The 20,902-nt window shown below is 35.9% G+C and overlaps 1 protein-coding gene across 4 annotated transcripts in view; it reads left to right on the top strand.

Annotated features, from left to right (window-relative positions):
• Positions 1 to 896: 896 nt before the first annotated feature.
• The window catches only part of LOC129254515 (xaa-Pro dipeptidase-like), a 25,456-nt gene continuing 5,450 nt past the window's right edge, over positions 897 to 20,902 (top strand). Inside the window, exons 1-15 of one of the 4 annotated variants that reach the window (XM_064114132.1) lie at positions 897 to 967; positions 2,911 to 3,242; positions 6,580 to 6,763; positions 7,536 to 7,663; positions 9,987 to 10,050; positions 11,448 to 11,495; positions 11,899 to 11,960; positions 12,474 to 12,518; positions 13,339 to 13,461; positions 14,179 to 14,247; positions 16,551 to 16,628; positions 17,615 to 17,763; positions 18,685 to 18,869; positions 19,787 to 19,894; positions 20,780 to 20,863. In XM_064114132.1, the coding sequence (XP_063970202.1) occupies positions 3,229 to 3,242; positions 6,580 to 6,763; positions 7,536 to 7,663; positions 9,987 to 10,050; positions 11,448 to 11,495; positions 11,899 to 11,960; positions 12,474 to 12,518; positions 13,339 to 13,461; positions 14,179 to 14,247; positions 16,551 to 16,628; positions 17,615 to 17,763; positions 18,685 to 18,869; positions 19,787 to 19,894; positions 20,780 to 20,863 (1,341 nt within the window). In that variant the 5' untranslated portion in view covers positions 897 to 967; positions 2,911 to 3,228. Of the gene's footprint in view, positions 968 to 2,910; positions 3,243 to 3,370; positions 3,535 to 6,579; positions 6,764 to 7,535; positions 7,664 to 9,986; positions 10,051 to 11,447; positions 11,496 to 11,898; positions 11,961 to 12,473; positions 12,519 to 13,338; positions 13,462 to 14,178; positions 14,248 to 14,289; positions 14,359 to 16,550; positions 16,629 to 17,614; positions 17,764 to 18,684; positions 18,870 to 19,786; positions 19,895 to 20,779; positions 20,864 to 20,902 lie in introns of those variants that run through there. The other 3 variants (XM_064114139.1, XM_064114120.1, XM_064114126.1) reach the window with 3 other exon arrangements.

Here is a 20,902-nt window from a genome sequence, read left to right as displayed (position 1 = left end):
TGTGTGAATGATCAAGCTTAATGGAGTAGTAGGGTCCCGGAGCTGAGTAGGGTTTAATCATGACTTTGTCACTTGCCTCCTCTTCACTACATGGTCCAGGCTGGAGATATTTATATCTCAATAAATAGAGTAAAATTCACCAATCAAAATGCTAAAAATTTGATCAAAATCGGATAAAAAATAAAGTTATTGAATTTCAAAGATTTGCATTATTCCGGTGAAACAGTTCTAGGGCATGTCTTTATGAATATTCATTAGATGGGCCTTTGATGTCATATCCCCACTTGTTCTTTTGTAGGTTTATTCAAAGATTTTCTACCAAGAACTAAAATAATTGGATTGACAGCTGATAAGTGCATTATAGTTATTTATTGCTGCAACTTATTTCATAATGGAGACACAGCATTTGTGATTTCATGTAATGACATGAAAAAGGAAAGTGGGGATGTGACATCATCAGACCACCTAATCAGCGGCGTACCCAGGATTTTCCAAAAGGGGGGCAAATATTTTGGAGGATATTTCGTCCGCGAAAAAATTTGACAAGCAAAAAAAAAAAACATTACGAATTATTAATTTTGCTTCTCAAAGGGGGGGGGGGGGACGTCCCCTGGATCAGTTGTGACTAGACAGGGGGGCAGGGGTACGTCCCCTGCATGATTAGTGCATCTAATGAATATTCATGAATACATGCTTAGAACTTTTTTCACCAGAATAATTAATGCAAATCTTTAAAATTCAATAACTTCATTTTTTGTTATCCGATTTTGATCATAAATTTTCAGCATTTTGCTCTGTGAATTTTACTCTACTTATTTAGATATAAATACTTTCAGCCCGAACCATCCCGTTAAGGAAGATAGTAGGCCAAGGAAGGAAGAGAGGGAGAGAGTATAGGAAGAAAGAAATGACATACAGAGAGAAGCTATAGAGAAAGAAGAAGTTAGGGATGTGGAGATAGAAGAAGGCAGTGGCGTAGCTACGGGGGGGCCTGGGGGGGCACGTGCCCCCCTGAGATTTGGTGTGCCCCCCCAGGTGCCCCCCCTGAAAAAATTGGCAGAGCAAAAAAAGAAAAAAGGGAGAAAGAAGAAAAGAAGAAAGGCAGAAGAAAAAAAAGAACTGAAGAGGAAAATAAGAGGAAGACGAGAGAATGAAATAATGTGAAGGGAAGACTTGCAACAACAAAAAAATCTTTCATATTACTATATAAAACTTTTGTTTGCGCTTCGCGCCAGAATTGCCTGTTCGATGAGATTCATATCTTGTTCAATAGGCTAATATGGAGCAAGTTTTGAAGTCAATATACAAAATATATTTTAGCTCGGACATCGAGCTTTCATCAATTTTTTAAATGTCCCTTTTATAGTCTACATATCAGCATTTTTAAGCTCACGCTGCGTGGTCAAATTGTTTGATATTGTCTACGTGTATTCCATAATGTTCCATTAAACAATTGTATTCAGACTGCCCAGATTCTAGGTCTAAATCTAAAACATGCGCGATAGCCTGCATGTTCTTTATACTAAATGTATGATGGGGTGTCCAAACTTCGCGCACTTTTCAAAAATATTCATCAGGCTTAATTTTGTTCACAAAATATTCATAATTTATACAAAACCAATTCAAGAAATAGTTACCACATTGACGGCAAGATCGTAAACTATGAAATCATGGACGAAAATGTTAAGTAGGTCAAGGGGTTTCGCCAGTATCGCGATCTCAAAATTCTATTCCGATCGGCAAATGCGGGCTGTGCTGGAAAACCGTTCAGAAAAGTGTGACCTAACTTCGCGCACCAAAGCTTTTGTGGAGATTTAAACAAAAACTCAAGCTCAAAAAGTGAAATATTTATATCAGATTGATGGCAAAATGCTATGGAATCGGTTAGTACCACATTTAACTCACATTTTTGATGATTTCCGCTTGCAAAATGGTGATATCGTGATGCTTGTTGATTTATTCAAAACGGGCACTAGTGGTGACAAATTTGCCGATCTTTTGCCAATATTTTCATGAATACTGAACTCATCCTAAAGAAGTTTTCATTACAGGGTAATTTTAGGTCGCTTTTCACGTTGATGATGTCAGATTTTAAGGATATTGGCTAGTTTTTGAGATAAGGACCGTCCGCGAAGTATGGACACGCGCGAAGTTTGGACACACTGCCATACTTAAATTATCCAGTTTCACATCAGAATATCAATAATATTGTCTGCTCACGCTTCACGATCGCATTATTAATGATACCTAATTAACTATATCCTATTTATGATTTACAAAATATGAATAGAGTGTCCCGCTTTTAGGTCTAAAATCTCAATTTTCTCCCTCGCGCTTCGCGCTCGCATCAATTGTTTAGTTACATACCTATCCCATTTATTGATACAAAAAGTGCTTAGAATGACAATTTTTTAGGTCGGAATGTCAAAAAAATTTGCTCGCGCTTTGCGCTCGCATTATTGAAATATATACCGTCTTCGTGGGTAACTGTAAGCAGTCCTTATAACAGGTCCCTTTTCGATAATGCTAGAACAGTTAATAAAAATATCTGCTCGCGCTTGGCGTTCGCAGTAACCATCTAGTTACATACGAATCTTGTTCAGAATCACACATAACATTGCCCAGAATATTAAATTTTCAGGACAAAATACATGAAAGTAACAAAAAAAAATCACTCTCGCGCTTCGCGCTCGCACTTTTTATAAGGCTTATGAGATTATTTCAAGTTATGTTGTTACGGGGGAAATATAGGTGAAGATAATTTCGGGCCCCGTCCCCTATTGGCGAAAGTCGGATCTGCCCTTGTGACACATACAAACACAACGGGAAAAAATGGTGCCCCCCCCTGAAAAAGCAAGGACCTCCCAGTGCCCCCCCAGGAAAAAATCCTAGCTACGCCACTGGAAGAAGGAGAGGGAGGAAAGAGAATGGAGAAGGATATGAGGAGGTGCAGAAGAAGAGGAAGAAAAGGGGCAGGGATGAGAAGGAGATTTGAAATTATAATAGAACACCAATCTATACCCCATTCAATTCGGCAAAGATACTAGTCCAGTTGTGTCTGAAATTCAAGTCTAACTTTATTACGATACCGTAAATCGACGGAATTCGGATACGGATCGGAACCACCATCATCACGTGAGAATTGTTTTTGTTGACAAGATACATGCATTACTGCTATCGGAAAATTTGGAAGATCTTACTGAGTTGGGTATTTCGAGTCCTTTCAAAATGGCCAAAGCTGTGTAAGTACGACAAAGTATTCAGTGACTACTCTTATTTGTAGTTCTCATGCATTTATCTATAATTTACATTTTGCGAGACAAAAAATTAAAAGCCAGAAAACGACAGCTGCGTGATTGAACAGCGGTACGGTCGCGGAAGCGCAGCCAGAGGGGCGTGGTGCGGGTGACGGTCAGCAGCAGGCGCTGGCACTGGCAGCAGGATCAGCTGCAAGCTGAGAGCGTCTGATTAAACTTCGTGAGAATCTGGAGTGGAGTTCCCTAATTTCTGGTGCATGCACACAAGTGATTACCGGTATATATGGTTGAAGCATGTACGGTAGATCTATATATTCAAATTCAATATGCACAAAATCACTGCCTTATTCAGTCAATATGATTATGAAGACGTCTTGATGAGAGAGAGAGAGATCAAGAAATTAATTGTAAACCAAACAACATGATGACGTGAGCTAGCTTAGTTACGTGGCTTGAATTATAGGCTAGGTCTTTGTTTACAAAATTATGATAACAATGTCGGTAACAATTTGATAGTTTGAATTTGTCTTACTCTTAATTATGGTTGATTAAGTTAAAGATCTTTTGAAGATCATCTCCAAAGAACAAAATATCACAAATTCACTAAAAAGTCTACAATGAAATTCCCAGCATATTTTCTATTTTCAAGTTCACCTTTAAATTAGAGTCCTGAAAATATAGCTATGCACTCAATTTGTCATGCACAGCTGAGAAATTGTATTTTGGATTTCCTGTGCCTATAATTCTAAAATGTGTTCATATTCTAAAACAATATTGTTAAAAAATATGAAATGTAAGTGAAAACTCCAAAACTGTAAAAAGTTGCAATTTTTCTAGACAGCTGGTAGCCGTCTGTTTCGAGGAGTTTTTTAACATTTTTTTATTTTTTATATTTCTCCTCATACACAGACAGCTTGCTATCGTGCAGCCACCATTAGGGGACTTAAAATGCAAAATCCCCCCGTCGGGGCTCTTCAATTTTTGTCTTTAATAAATCAAACTTTTGAAAATTAACGCGACCGAATTGCAAATTAAAATTCCCTCTTGGCATTAATTGCCAAAAAACGGGGAAAATCAAGTTAAAAGGAACAAAAACAGTGACTTACCTCGGCTGTCGTGCAACTTCACTGCCCTGTTTTATCCGAACTTAATACACATTACATATGGCCATTGAGTCCCCTGTACAGATCGTGCTAGAACTTCGGTCTCTGTATTTGGTGAGTGAAGCCAACGGAGTTCAGCTGAACAACCAACATAACACAGACCGAAGCTTTTGGTCTACAATTTTTCCTGCATTTTGGGATTTATTGCATCTGTAGAAAATATGAGTTGAATCATTCGTCAAAATGTAGACAGCTGAAATCTGTCCCTGTTTTTTTTAAATCTGTTTGTTTCTCCTACACAGCCATTTTGCCCACAGTATGAGTACCTCGAGCGAAGTTCGTGCAGGCTCCACTCCACTTCACTACCGCTACACTACGCTCCACCTACCCGAACATCGAGACCGTGAACTCGATCTGATATTCCGAGTGACAAAGGTGGGATTTTATGGGGGGAAAATATAAAATTCATGCAACATCATGGTCTTTAAAAACAATCAAAATTAATACTTTACACAAAGTTTCACTTCTTTTACATGCTTCTATCAGTCTCAAAATTGGTGATTTAGAGCCAACATGAAGTTCCTCACACATATAAATAATTCGCTGCCGATTTCAAAACATCGCATGCGCGAGGGTCCGAGCTCGAACCGGACCCGGTACCTCGCGCATATCGCATCCGCATGCGATGTTTTGAAATCGGCAGCAAATTATTATATGTGTGAGGAACTTCATGTTGGCTCTAAATCACCAATTTTGAGACTGATAGAAGCATGGAAAAGAAGTGAAACTTTGTGTAAAGTAAGAATATTAGTTTTGATTGTTTTTAAAGACCATGATGTTGCATGAATTTTATATTTTCCCCCCATAAAATCCCACCTTTGTCACTCGGAATATCAGATCAAGTTCACGGTCTCGAAATTTGGGTAGGTGGAGCGTAGTGTAGCGGTAGTGAAGTGGAGTGGAGCCTGCACGAACTTCGCTCGAGGTACAGTATGAGGGACCTACGTGCCCTGTGGGCTCAATGTATTATTTCCCAAAATGGTTCCTATACATGTATATTGCTATAAAATTGCGCTGGTCTGATCCTCCTACTAGATTCTGACTATTGTCAAACGTAAAACCCTTCATATCATACATGTTCAAAATCTATATTTTAATGAAATTTGAAAGGAAATTTGTAACTTTGATTGTCTTATCTTCGCAAGGTATTCAAAATGTAGTAGAAAGAATTTCAATAATCAAATTTTACAAAACATGTATATTTTTAAACCCTGTAAGTTATTTTCCATGAACTCTGTAGAAAATCAGTTGAGGCCTAGCTTAGCATCAGAATTTTGTTTAAACAATTATAAGAATGTATAAAGATTCATACATATGTAGACAAATTGTCACCCTACCACTTTAAAATAAATCTGATTTGTTTTCCTTCAACATTTTCTAGTAGGACCTAATGTAATATTGAAGTCAGTAGCAAAGTCCAACCCCATTGAAAGTAGGACCTCGTGATAACTATCACATGATTATACTTTCTGAAGTTCAGATTCACTCTGTGTTAAATTTATTGAAAAAAAATCAAATCTTGTTCATGTTGTACATTAACTGTGTTATTTCCTCTTGCTTTATTATTTGTTTAATGCATGATTCAGTGTGTGAAATAGAACTTGTGTTGTCAAAGATTAGATTCACAATTGGCTACATGTATCTATACTTAAATCGGGGTTTCTTAGTTCAAAATAAGGACCACAGTGGACACATCCTTTAAAGCCACAGTACCACAACTACTTCTTGGTGAACCTGTATTCTTATCTACATGTAAGATACAATATTTTGATCTGTAGTGTTTGGATATACTCACCTCAATGATGAATAGTTCCTTCGAATAATATTTATACCACAATATTTGCTAAGGAATTACAAATGTATATATTTTTAGTAATAGTATGCTACAGTATACCAGTCGGTTATTTCTGTTTTTAAATAGAGCTTAAAGGACCAACATATTTTTAAATACCAAATACCACAATACTTTTGATTGATGAAAAGGTATCGAGACTATTCTAATGAGATAATGAGATTCACTATGTTCTGAGATCTGAGTGCCTTTAAACTGATAACACTCTTCTTAATTATGCTGCATACTTCTGATAAAGTCAGTGTAAACCGCTAGTGTAATTATTATCATGATCATTAATTAAATCATTATTTGCTTTCAATTACAGGCCTACCTATTGCCTTGGAGAACACACCTTATCCGTTCCCCGCACCCTCCATGCCACCAACCGTGAGAGGCTATGCAAAAGACTCAAAGCTGATCCTCAGCTACCATCAGGTGCCATTGTTCTCTTGCAGGGAGGCGAACAAGAGATGAGATATTGCTCTGACCATGAACCTCTCTTTAGACAGGTAATACTTACATGTGTTTGCTCAGTTGGTACAGCATCTGTCTCACAACCAGTAGGGTCGGGAGTTCAAGCTCCGGCTGCATCAGACCAAAGACGTTAACAGATTGGAGTTGCTGTTACCCTGTTTGGCGTTCAACGATTTAAGGGATAGAGCAACGTCGATATGGTGCTACACTGTGACTGCTGGGCCCACAATTAATAGTGGGCAATTTTTTTTTATTTTTAGTATTTCTATTTTGGATTTCTATTACGTTAGATTTTCATTTTTCATTTTTTTTCATGTGTATAGCTCTCTATTGATTTATTAGTTAAGGTTAAAATTTAACTTAAGGTTCATTAGGGGTTCATTAGGCCCTACATTTTAATATTTTTAGGGAAAGTCCTTTTTTTTATTGGGCACATTTCTACCTTAATTCACAACTGGCAAATAAACAAAAGAGTACTGAAAATATCCAAGGCTAATAGAGAGTGGCATCGTGGCCAATAAAAAGGACATCCAAGGCTATGACCTTGGTAGTCTTGGATTGATTGAAGCCCTGGGTTCATGCTTGACTGATAACCTGCAAGACCAAACACTCACCCCACTCCCTCTCCTTTTTTTCTACATTTTGCATGTTTCCTGTATCAGATTATAGATGTGTTGGCATATTTGCAAACAACCTGCTCAAAGAGTAAAAACAAATCAAATTGAAATGTTGTTTGTTATTGCATTGTTTTAGAAGGACTATACTGTTTTAATGAAAAATATTTTCATCCTCCAAATGTTATTTTAGGAGTCTTACTTTCACTGGGCCTTTGGTGTAAATGAATCCTCATTCTATGGAGCCATTGTCGTCGATACCGGTAAGGCTATTCTGTTTCCTCCGAAGCTCCCAGAAGTGTATGCTGTATGGATGGGAAGGTAAGATATGAATTTCACCCTCTTGTTTTACTAGAAAAGCATTGTTTCACTGTGTAGAGTACCTAAGTGTGTTGTCATTAATTTCCTTGTTGTGAATTTCAGTGATTTTACGACCATTCTTTAAGAGAGCATGATGAAAGACCTCTGCATGCAAAATTTGTCATGTATTGGTTCATGGAGGCCCAAGGTATAGCCAAATGAATACCTATTAGTAATAGGCATTATTGATATAAGAATGATTTTGTACTGGTTTATATCTGTTTGGAACTAGGGGAATTTTTCACGGATTTCAATGAGGCTAAGTAGGTATTCATAGAACCACATTTTGGGCCCCATGAACCTATTCCTATTAATTTCCGGTGATGAATGTATTTTTTTTTAAATCATGCTCCATCGAGCTATGGTATGAAAATACTGAAATGAGAAAAAAAACAAGACATTGGTTATGTACATGTAGCTTCTGTACTCTATAAAATATCACTTTGATCATCAAAAAGTTTGTTTATTCCTCATGATTCCATTTGAAATGACTAAGTAATCATATAAGCATGATTGGAAATCATGCAACTCAGTTCTGTTTAAAATGATGCACAATGCGCCTTTACTATTATTGAGAAGATATCAGAAAGTATGAACGAAATTAGAAAGATTTTCTCTTGATTTCATAAATCCTGTCTGTTCATTGGATGAATAAATCAAATCATTACAGATAGGTCACCATCATACCATGAGAATAAACAGGATTTCACTTTTGCTTCCAGTTTGAACTTACACAAAAATATACATGTACGTGAGTGATAATGCAGATTCTATAATAAACAGTTTATATCAGGCTTTGATGTCTTGGTTGATGGTCGATTAGGTGCTGGTATAGGATATAAACTGACTCTGAACTGTTTATCCAGTTTCCTTCCTGTACTGATACCTGACACTTTAATGAACTGACCCATTTAATAGGAATGGTTCCTTTGCAGGCTAGTAAACAGACTAACCTTTACCTTGTGTCCTTTGACACCGTTCTCACTACCGTCTTAAGACTACTTTACTGGAAACTAGTTTAACGTGTAATGAGAACGGTCGAAGCGGTCTTGGAAGCGATCTTCCAAACTGGTTCAGAAAACCACCTGGCGATGTAGTTTTGAAGATCACTTTGCCTCGTTAACTGGTTTTAGCTTAAGTGAGGACACAACTGTTCTCCAGAAAGCGATCTTCTCACATTTCGAGCGCGCTACTCCACACACTGTATGTGGAATGCCTACGCCGTGGTTTCAGATTTTGTGCGAAACATGTCACCCCACTGAGAGTGTTCCCATATCAACAAGACGGCTTTATGTGAAGTGGTTTTAAAAACCACTTTCGGGTGATCAAATGGGAACATTGGCAAAGCGATCTTTTAAACTGGTTTGCTGAACAGGTTTCCAGTAAACCAGTTTTAGAAAGTATAATGAAAACGGTGTCTTTTTTAATTCTGTTATTTTGATAATTATTTACCCTATTTTGTGAATTTCAGTTTCAGCATTTGACCATAGTTGATTTGCTATAAGTGTTATTAAAGATCTCTTGAAAATCTTCCTCTCTATTCGACTGAGAGCAAATTCGTCATTGAAGTTGCTGATCACATGACAGTTCATAAAAGCTCCCCTGGAAAAATAAATCAAAACTTAATGGGATATTGTGTTTGATCTCCCATGAACAATTAGGGGCCTTCTCCACCAGGGACCTAAAATCATGCCCCAAATACAAAATTCTGATTGGCTGAAAAGCAGGTTGCAATAGATTAATGAAGCAGTGTTTATTATACATGTCCACAATCCAGCAACCTTGAGCACAAAGCACTTTCTCTGATTTGGGCATAATTAAACACATTTTCATACCAAAAAACATATTTCAATATGTCTGGCATAATCCTTTTCTTCTCATATATTGAAACTGGTGTGTTTTCTCGGGCATGCAATCATTTTTCAAACGATGCAAATGTGAAAAATATGGCATACTCCTTCATGAGCATTTTTATGCTCCAAAAATTTGCCAAACCTGTGCAGATAATTGGAAGCATCAATTGATGCTTGTTCTTCACTTTGGCAACTTTCTAAAATGTTAACGTTCCTGCCTCCTCAATAATTTATTGATGCTTCTGAACCTAGACGCAGGATGTGGAAATAAAGCACCTTCTCTTGAAAACATACTCTCAGAAGCAAACTTCTTCATTTAATGTTTATTACATGTTAAAGATGTGGTAACTAATAGACAGGGACTGCATGTAGCTGTTGAGAGTTCAACATTTCAATGATGACAGTGTGTTTATCTCCATCTTCTTTTACAGAATCCAACCTAAGGAATTCTACAAAGAAAAATATGCTGTAGATGAAGTACATTACTCACAAGATGTAAGTCCAGAGGGTGATTTCAAGTACAGTGTGGCAACACCAACACCATACTTGAAAATACAAGTTTTGGTTTAGTGTGGTACATGTAGGTGTGGAGGCGGTGAATCAGACTGCCTAAATTTACTTCAATGTCAAATGTAGGTTTACCAAAAAAAAATTATACCAATTACAAAACTCATCACGTACTGAAATCACTCCAAGCATTAGCTTATTTAGAAAATCACAAATAATGAGATTTTCGCTTTAGTGGAAAGCTTTGAACTCTTTGAATAGCATCTAAATGCATCAAATTAATGAAACAAATTTAAATTATTAGAAATTAAACCAACGAAATACCACTAAAGTCTGGAGGTTGGAAATGCAACTTCACTCAAAGAGAATGGGTTCTTTCCATTCAGCTGACATCATGGAATGGTCTTGCGTTTCTGTGTTGTGAACAAGCATGTGGTACAATGCAAGATATATTGCTCTCCAAACAGCATATTTTGCACTGGAAGATTAGTTGTTTTAATATATTTTTTACTTTATTTAGAAAGACATTAACGAAGCAATGCACGCAATAGACACTCAATGGACAATTCTTCTATATACATTATATCATCACAAAAATTATTTGGAAGAGTTCTAAGATGAATAGTAGATTTAGCTCAGGGAAAATAAGGTACATTAAATGATTTTTTACATACAGTGTAGATAAACAGGAATATTCAAGAGAATGGGCTGGTGAAAAATGATGGCTAAACCACAATTACATGTATTTTTCATTATATGTGACTGCCTATAAATCATAAACAGGCATGATATTCAATAATTTGAAAATAATGCTAATAATAGGCCTTTCAACTTAGGTTTTACCTACATTAAGTTTTTGTGTCTGCCGTTGGTTTGTAGCTAACAACGTTTAGTGATTGTTATACATGTATTCATCAGCCAGCAAAGCAGGTTTTGTCAGCCTGAGGTGTGGGATTGCTTGCGATAGCTTGCTTTGCATGCGAACTCTACTTTTTTAGGATCCTGCTGAATATAAGGTGATTTTATTTTCTAGTTCTTGTAAACTATTAGAGAGATTTCAAAATAATAATAAATACATAAATAAATAAGTAATAAAATTTTGACAAAATTAATAGGTAATCTGTTTTTATGCATGACAGACCATGGAAATGAGGCGTTAAGATGGGAAGAAATTTTCAATTGGTAGAAAATAAGCATTTAAGAAAGAGATAAATTCACTGTGATAACTAACTTTCTTTTTTATTTTAGGGCAAGGATTTGGTTCACTTTAATGCTTTTACATGAATCATGTGCTGAAATGAATGACTTTATAATTAAAAGCTGTAAACGATGAAGTTAACAATGAATATTCTCATGAAAGCTCTTGATCTTTTTCATATTCCCAGATTGCCTCAGCCCTTGCCTCTTACAAGCCGACTGTTCTACTTACATTGGTAAGTCAAGTCAAAACTTTGCACATTCATTTTTTTCTCTATTTTCCAAGTATTTTTGGAATAAATGCTCTGTTTTTTATGAATAATCTTTTTGTTAACAGAAAGATATATCACACAAGTTACAGTTTTAATATGTGAAAATTGGAAAGCACAGATTGTTATTAAGAAATCATGCTAAATATTTGTGTATATGTGGAGTTTAGTAAGAGATTTCAATACTTATGATGAAATGAAATGACAAGAGAAAATAATATTGAATACTTTAATACAGGATAATAGTGTGTACGATATTGATTTAAGAGCTTACTTGAGTAATCCTTTTCCATGGGATTGGTTTTTAATAAGTTTAATCTGTTATTGATATATATCATGTATTCACTTAAATATTTTGTATGCATGACAGAGAGGACTGAACACAGATAGTGGGAAACACAGCAAAGAGGCAACATTCGATGGCATTGAAAAGTAGGTTGGACACATTTCTTACCCGTTTTAAAAATATTCTTGTTTGCTATTTATGAGTGATTTAGCATCAAATATGAAAAATAAGGGTTTGTTTTGGTTTTTTTTGTTGTTGCTTGTTTTAGCCCTTTTTTATCAACTTTTTTTTTTTTTTTGGGGGGGAGAAACTATTTTCTTCTCTACTGACCATGGCATATTTTATTTTTATATATATCAACGAAGAAAATATATTCTATAGTAATCTGTCTTTCTATTATTAAATGCAGTAAAAACTCCACCTCTATGAAAAAATGACAAGAGCTATTATACATATTGAAAATATTATATAAATACATTTGAAAAGTTACTTGGGTTGAAGATGGCATGTGACTGAGATTTTTTTGGGATATAAATGTTTAAATTTATTCTTAATCAAACGCAAGTGATGAAAGAAATCACCATTTTCAAAATTCTAAGTGTGTCAGAGATGTGGTTAATTGAATTCCATCCTGTGATCTTTTTATTTTTTTATTTCAGGTTCAGGGTGAACAACTATATCCTTCATCCTAATATTGCTGAATGGTGAGAAAGTTTGTATAGGTAATACGGGTGTGTTATGTGCGACATAAAGTCATGCTTTGGCACCAAATGACATATGTATTTTAATGTGTAATCTCGCTATTGAATACTCAGCAGCACTTTTTCTTTGAGCTCGATCAGGCCAATGTGGTGATGATGTGTATATACCACACAAAAAAGGAATGTAGGCATGATTTTTAGTAAAACATCTTTGTGGAACATCCCCCAGATATTGTGTAGAAGCAGAGAAGGCAATAGATTTCAGATGAGTACAGATATAGCCAAGCTGTGCATTTTATGTAATATTCATATTGAAATATATTTATACTTTAATCTATGTTAAAGACTGTTTATATAATATATGTACACCTTTCTTGAAAAAAAAGTCATATACTATATGTTTTAACATGAACATATGCTTAATCTTATGAAATATTCTGCTAGAACAAACACAGGTAGTCAGAATGTACAAAATTCTTTACCATCAATTATGAATAATAAATAAATGATCGCTAGAGGGTATTCATTTGTCTCGCAATCTACTATGGTCAACAAGGAAATTCGTGATAACTCTCGCAAAAAGTGTTCACTGGCTTTCTAGGAAATTCGTGATCACTCTCGCAAAAAGTGTTCTCTAGCTTACAAGTTCACGAAGTTCACAAATTTCCTTGTTGACCATAGTAGATTGCGAGACAAATGAATACCCTCTAGCGATTATTTCAATCCGCAATAATGAACCTATTTAGTATTAATAAATAAATGCTTTCAAGCTTTTATCATGACAGGAGTCTGTGATATAGTTTGTTTTGTTTTCATCTTTTAGCCGGGTGTTCAAGACCCCAGAGGAACTGACAGTCCTGCGCTATGTCTGTCAGGTTTCAAGCCGTGCTCACATTGAAGTCATGAAGAACATCAGACCTGGCATGTATGAATACCAGCTAGAAAGGTTGGTCAACAAACAATCATTGAAATCATCTACATTAAATTTATATACTGATCAGAATGTGTCATTGAAAAGCAAATGTCATCGCCATTCTGTTGCAAATATATAATTTTTCACTTGTATACGTATATAAAAAAACAGCTGAAGGGACATATACTATTGAAGTCAAATGGCAAAGTGCATTGATCTTATATGTTTGGTAAAAATGTATATGAAGTTTCATTGCAAACAAATTACCGGTAAAAGATTTGATTCAAATCCAAAGTAAAATAATTTTTGCTCAGCAAACCAATAATGTGTAATTTACTGCTCAGCAGTAATGTGTAATGTATACGTATATAAAAAACAGCTGAAGGGACTTATACTATTGAAGTCAAATGGCAAAGTGCATTGACCTTATATGTTTGGTAAAAATGTATATGAAGTTTCATTGCAAACAATTTACCGGTAACAAAATTTGATTCAAATCCAAAGTTAAATAATTTTTGCTCTGCAAAACCAGTAATGTGTAATGTACTGCTCTTGTGTTGCTTTAAACACATAGTGATACAACATCTCTATTGTCATTCCTTGGCCTTGTCTTACAGGATTTGTGATTTATTCAGAATCAAACTTGAAAATTATGTTAATTGCGTCTTTGAGAGATTGTTGAGATCAGTGATTTGTTTCTATCACAATCGTTTTGTGAGATGTGTCTATGTTATGTCTCTGTACTTGCAGCTTGTTTAGGAACTACTGCTACTCTCAAGGGGGCTGCCGCTTCATGTCATACTCCTGTATTGCAGCCAGGTGAGATGTCATCCTGATTATATGTTCTAATATTTCTTTCAGTTTGTTTAGAGATTACTGTTACTCACAAGGGGGATGTAGGTTCACATCTTGGTCCTGTGTAGCTGCAAGGTAAGATCAAAGACTACAAGGGGAATACTGGACACTCAATGGTAAGGAAGAATGCCAGACAGCGTTGGGTACGCATAGATTGGCATATCATCATTTTGGGTTGTGTATAATGGTAATGCCAATTCGTCCACTGCCAACTCGTCCACTCACCACATGGTCTACCTTCATTTAGTCTAATGCCATTCCGTCCATCAACGTTTCGTCTAACAACCATTTGGTCCAATCATCACTTCGTCTAATCACCATTTCGTCTATTACCATTTCGTCTAATATTCAGTTGGTCTAATACCCATTTTCTTTTCATTCATTTTGCACAATCAACACTTTAGTTTAATTAGACCAAATGGTATATGCACTAAATGGCTATTGGACCAACTGATTATTAGACAAAATGGCATTAGACTAAATGAAAGTGGACCATGTGGTGAGTAGACGAACTGATGATAGACCAAATGGTAGTAGACTAGTTTGCAAGTAAATGAATTGGCATTAGACGAATTGGCAATAAACCATGTATAATCATATGGTGGAAGTGGTAGAGAGGTGAAGGAGAGGGTAATTTAACATTTTAAGATTTTTTTCTCTTAAAAAAATGCTAACAAAATTTGAAGTGAATATATTTTAGAACCCTGCAAAAGGGAATGTCAAATTCCCATGTGCCATCCCTGTGCCTTCTTCATCACACCCTCCTTCTCTTCCCCATGTTTTATACGCAACCGTGCGCTGATGTGCGAGAGTTTATTTACTCAATTCTAGTTGGCGCCCTTCCCCATGAATGATATGGAGCGTTTAAAGAAATCGCTGAAGTGTCCAGTCTTCCCCTTGTAGTGTCTTTGGTAAGATCTACTTCTAAATCTAATCTAGATCTAAATTTCCATTTATTTCATTTGAAAAATAAATACAACTGTACTTGAACATTATAAAAAACTTTTAAGAAACTTATAGTCAGCACTTTTCAACAGCTGTGTAAAAAAAGGAATCAAAATGGCTACTTACATCAGTGTTCTGAAAACAAGAAACTTGGTTTTTTTTTTCTTTGAAAGTATGTATACTTTAATACTTACTGAATGAATATTGAAATGCACTGTTAAATTTAGAATAAAATCACTGTAGAATAAGACACTGATGATGCAATTAAGAAATAATGATTTTCGCTTTCTGTTTTGGTTTATTCACTTTTCTTTTTACATTGGCTTTCTTGGCACTTAAAGAGTGGGGTTGACTCTGCTTTTGTGGAAGGCCAGTTAGTATAGGACTATCAGCGGTGCTAGAACACTTTTGCAAAAAAAAAAACATAACAGTGTAAACAGAAAGTGGACAAGGATAATACAGGATTTTCAACAGTTTGTCAATGTAAAAATCCCATTTTAGACACTTCTAAATTGGGTTATATCTATTTGGTCTACTGGCAGTCATTTACCTTCTCAAATTGTATAATTCCACAGGAGCTAACTCATCTGATCTGCTATCAATTTTGCTAATTGTCAATTGGTCTAAACTACACTTGCCCCACTACCAAAATGATCTAATTTTCAATTTGTCTAGAGACCATTAGGTCTGATTTCCACTTCGCACACATAGTTTATCTACTATTTCATTTATATGGTCTATTACAGTACCAGTTTGCCCAATTGCCAGTTGTATTTATTGTGATATTTTCTATCTGTATTTTGTCTGATCACTATTTGGTTTAAAATCTTTTTTGGTCTAATATTCAGTTAGTCTTCAATTTAATGCCAATTTATACAATTTGTATTTCAGCTTCACATCTTTAATATACTATTTATCATTTGGTAGAGGTCCAAGGGCTATATTATCACTTCCTCTGCTATATATTTGCATGTCAAAATCTCTGTATTTCATTTTTATCTTGTCTTATTCCTATTTTATCCTTTTCCATGAAATATTTCCCCTTTATATCTCCCTTTTCCTTTACCCTCCTTCAGTCCCCTGCCTCTTCTTTTTTTTTTTTTTGGGGGGGGCTGGTTGACCCCCTTGGATTCGCTTTCCTTTTTTTTCTGAATCTTACTGACCGAGTGTTATTTTTCTTCATGTTGCAATTCTTCACTATGGTCACTCAGGAGCCTCTTTTTTTTTAGGGGGGGGGGGGAGGAAAGCTGGTTGACCCCCTTGGATTTGCTTTTTTTTTTCTGAATCTATCTGACCGAGTGTTATTTTTCTTCATGTTGCAGTGGATGTAGTGCTGCAATTCTTCACTATGGTCACTCAGGAGCTCCCAATGATAGACAGATTCAAGATGGAGACATATGGTAAGATACTATTACCAAGTTTGAAAAAAAAAACAGTTCAGTTAATTATTTCTGGTGATCGTAATGAAAGGGGCAAGATGGTTCTGATGGTTCATAATTGGATATATTGCCGTAACAAATTAATTCTAATAATAATTATTATAATATTACCCCAGCTTGGAGAAGACCCGAAGCTGTCAGTCATACGATTGCGTACTTTAATACAATCACATTCTTGCTTTCATAATAGTTAACTAAACTAACCAAGTATTCAAATGACCTAGTAGTATTGTGTTGTGTGTTTCTTACTCCCTTTTTGATGAATCATCTTGTGGGAGGGAAAGTGAATGATTGTATTTTTACTCACAGTAGTATGTTTGTATCATAGGCGGTGGAAGCGGGGGGGGGGGGGGTGTGCGGTCCCCCCCTAAATATTTTGTTGATACCTTTTTTTTTATTTTTGCTTGTCAAAAAATATTGGTGTCCCCCTCTAAAATTTTTGGCTTCCGCCGCCAATGGTTTGTATCAGGTATCAGTTATAATACTTATCAACTAGACTTGAAATCAGTATGCCATGGTTTTATTTTTAGTATTACCATCATTATCACTGCCATAAGAATTAAAAAAACACTTGTGCATCTATGGAAAGTAAGACTGATGTCACAGTTTGAACTCAACTCCTAAGCCTCAGCCAATAACCTGTGTAATCGTTTTGATCAGTGTGATATATGGGTGATTCCATTAAATAATTGACCTTTTTGTACATCCAACCGACATTTAATTTCCTCCATTCTTCATACTTCTCTCTCTAAACTGCTTAAAGCCATAATAATTCAAAGCATTCATCATTTGCTATATGAACTACATGTAGAAATAGAGACTAGTTCTACAGGAAAGTCCCACATGAACGGGGTCTGACGCACATAATAGAATTGCCCATATACACACAAAGACCCACAGACAAACATGTTTCCTTGACGACTTTTGATTATTTTTGTTTTGTTCAGTTCATTTGATATGGGAGGGGAGTACTACTGCTACGCCTCAGACATCACCTGTGCTTTTCCTGCTAATGGCAAGTTTACTGCAGATCAGAAGATCATCTATGTTGCCGTCTTGAAAGCCAACAGAGCGGTTCTCAATGCCTGTAAACCAGGTGAGATGAATAATATCCCATCTCTGTCACATGACCGGCGAGGGAAGTATCCCTTATCAATTCTCTTAATCAAACAACACTGTCATAAATGATGATAGTTGAAGCATTTAGGTAAAAAAGGATGAAGTACCAACTCACTCGTTTCCTCCTGTAAGCCACGATGATAAAATATGTCGACTGGATGCTACTGTGACACATAACATCATTAATAGTTCCCTCAAAATAATCTTAATTTTTTGTAATGTGGAAGTGTGGAATTTTTGTAAAATGCTGATTTTAATATTGTCAAATTCCTTAATACGGTATTTCACATTTTGAAACTGTAATCATACAATATTTCACCCTATTGGAAGGATGTGATAAGGCTTTGAGATACGTTTTGTCACTTTTATATCCAGATGTTGTGTTCAATAAAATTGGGAATTTCCCCAGAATTTATCTATTTTCAACATAAATCACTTTTTCAGTTTTCCCATCAAACTTGCAGCATCACATGTCGCCACCAAAGGCTTCAGTGCACCTGTGTATTCTTTTGTACTCCTTTAGCTACATGAATCAATTTGCATTTCATTGTCACTTCGCCCTTTTTACCTCCATGGTTGAAGACAAGGTGATTGTGGGCATTTCAGGGAAGTATGAGGTATTGTCCTGCTTAGGCGTGTATGTGCACATGTTATCTAACATGAACTCTCGTGGTGAGATACATAATAGTACATGTTTACACCAATGTGATGATGCATTACACACCAAACGAATTTGAATGCAATTGTAAGTCTCACGTACATCTTTGTCAAACAACCCCAGATTAGGTCACAATCTGACTATTTTCTTAACCCTCCTTTATGTGTGAGACACTCTAAATTTACATAATAATTACAAGTTATATTGGCATTTCTCTTGCGCTTCTTGATTGTATTTTAGGTGTGTCATGGCCTGACATGCATCGTCTAGCAGAGCGGACATTCTTAGCCGAGTTGGTGGACCATGGTTTGCTTCAAGGTGACGTTGATGAGATGATGGCAGTTCGTCTAGGAGCGATCTTCATGCCTCATGGCTTGGGTCATTTCATGGGAATCGACACACACGATGTCCATGGATATCCTGAGGTATGTTTTTTTTTTATCCTGGTCCATTCCAGATATGTGTTCATGGCATGTTAAGGGTTAAGGTCAATGAACTTTGGCCATGTGGGAGGTAATTATTAAATTGCTGTCATAAATTTCAAAGTTTATGGATATAGTTCATGAATTGTGGACATACAGGTAATGAAGTATCACTGACAAGTCTTAGATCACATGATCAATGTCAAATGTCATTTAGGGTCAATGAATGTCGTATTGTATCTTTATATGAATAGTGTTTTTTGTGAATAATTATTATTTTTTAGAAATTTTCAAAGTCAGCACTGCTGCTATATTGAATTGTATAATGCAGGTGAGACTGCCAGAGGCGCTCCACTTGTTGATTTGGGTACTACTTTATCCATGATGAATTTGTTAGAATTAAACAACCATTTGATCAACTTTCAAACTTGGTTTATGTATGCATATTGGAGGGACAATGTTCTGATTAGATTTTGATGTCATAAGGTCACAGGTCAGTATATACCTGAAAACATCTTGTTGTCACGATAACTGAAGAGCCGTTTGAGGGTTTATCCTCATACTTGGTTATTAATGCTTGCATAATTGTGTAGAATTTGGTGTTACAGGTCAAAGGACAATGTTCTGATTAGATTTTGATGTCATAAGGTCACAGGTCAGTATATACCTGAAAACATCTTGTCACGATGTCTGAAGAGGCGTTTGAGGGTTTATCTTCATACTTGGTTATTAATGCTTGCATATGTAGAATTTGGTGTCACAGGTCAAAGGTCACAGAGGTCATAATTCAAAAATTTGCGAAGTTCCAAGTGTAAAACATTCTTGATCTGGCAATTGCAGAGGCAGAAAATTTGACTGAATACAGTCGAGAATCCATCTAGAATTGCTTTGAAGCATCATTTGATTGTTATCTCTCACAGGGTGTCGAAAGAAGCACAGAGCCTGGACTAAGATCCCTCCGTACAGCTCGTACTCTAGAAGAGGGTATGGTACTCACTATAGAACCAGGCATATATTTCATTGAAGTGGTGAGTATAGGTTGAATAAGATTAGATACAGGTGAACCCAATTTCAAGAGAAAACAAACACTGGGCCCTGTCTTACAAAGAGTTGCGATTGATCTGATCAACCACATCAAAAGGAATTTCAAAAAACAATATAATACATAAGAGATTTATCTCATATCACAATTTTTTTCACATTTGCTAAGAACACCACAAAGAGTTTCTATACCAAAAATTAGAACATTTGAAGCCTTATTTATGGAGTTACTAGTTAGAGGCAAAAAAGTATGATTTGGATACTAATTATGCATAAATTAGCATATTCAATTAATTTCAATTTGCACAAAATTAATAACTATACTATTTTGTAGATTTTGTCTTAGACAACCTGCGTCTGCGAATTATCGGCGCAATTGTGCGATCGACGGCCAAGATCTCAAGGGGGGGGGGGGCTCCCCCCGGCCATATGATCTCCCAAAATACCCGGCCTAAATAGGGTTAAAAGAGGCAAATAACACATGCTTTGCACAATCTGTTTTGAAATTTGCTTTGGGTTGAGCATTTTTTTTTTACTGAACTCAACAGTGTAACTCAGTATTCAAAAGGATTATTATGACTATTCAGAGCAGTGGTTGATATATGTGGCATAGCTTTGTGTTCAGCTTGTTTTTTTTTTTTTTTGGGGGGGGGGATTCCTTTAACATGAATTATAGTTGTAGTAACGATCACCAAATGGATTTGAATGGAATATAACAAATTGACTGTCCATGTGTTTCTTTAATCTAAGGTCCATGTAATTGCCAATCGATTCTGTTAGGACATGATTAACGTAAACATTTATTGTGTTTTGTATGTTACACCCCAAAGGCGATTTTATTCAATGTGTTTGTATATTGTTTGTTTTTGCAGCTGTTGGATGAAGCGCTGAACGACCCAGCAAGATCTAGATTCATGGTGCCCGAAGTCTTGCAGAGATTCAGAGGATTTGGAGGGGTAAGTTTTATAAATTGAGATAAGTTAGTTTGTATCCCC

Source organism: Lytechinus pictus, chromosome 2 (genome assembly GCF_037042905.1).
Source record: "Lytechinus pictus isolate F3 Inbred chromosome 2, Lp3.0, whole genome shotgun sequence".
Taxonomy (NCBI): domain Eukaryota; kingdom Metazoa; phylum Echinodermata; class Echinoidea; order Temnopleuroida; family Toxopneustidae; genus Lytechinus; species Lytechinus pictus.
This window is presented reverse-complemented; position numbering and strand designations above follow the sequence as displayed.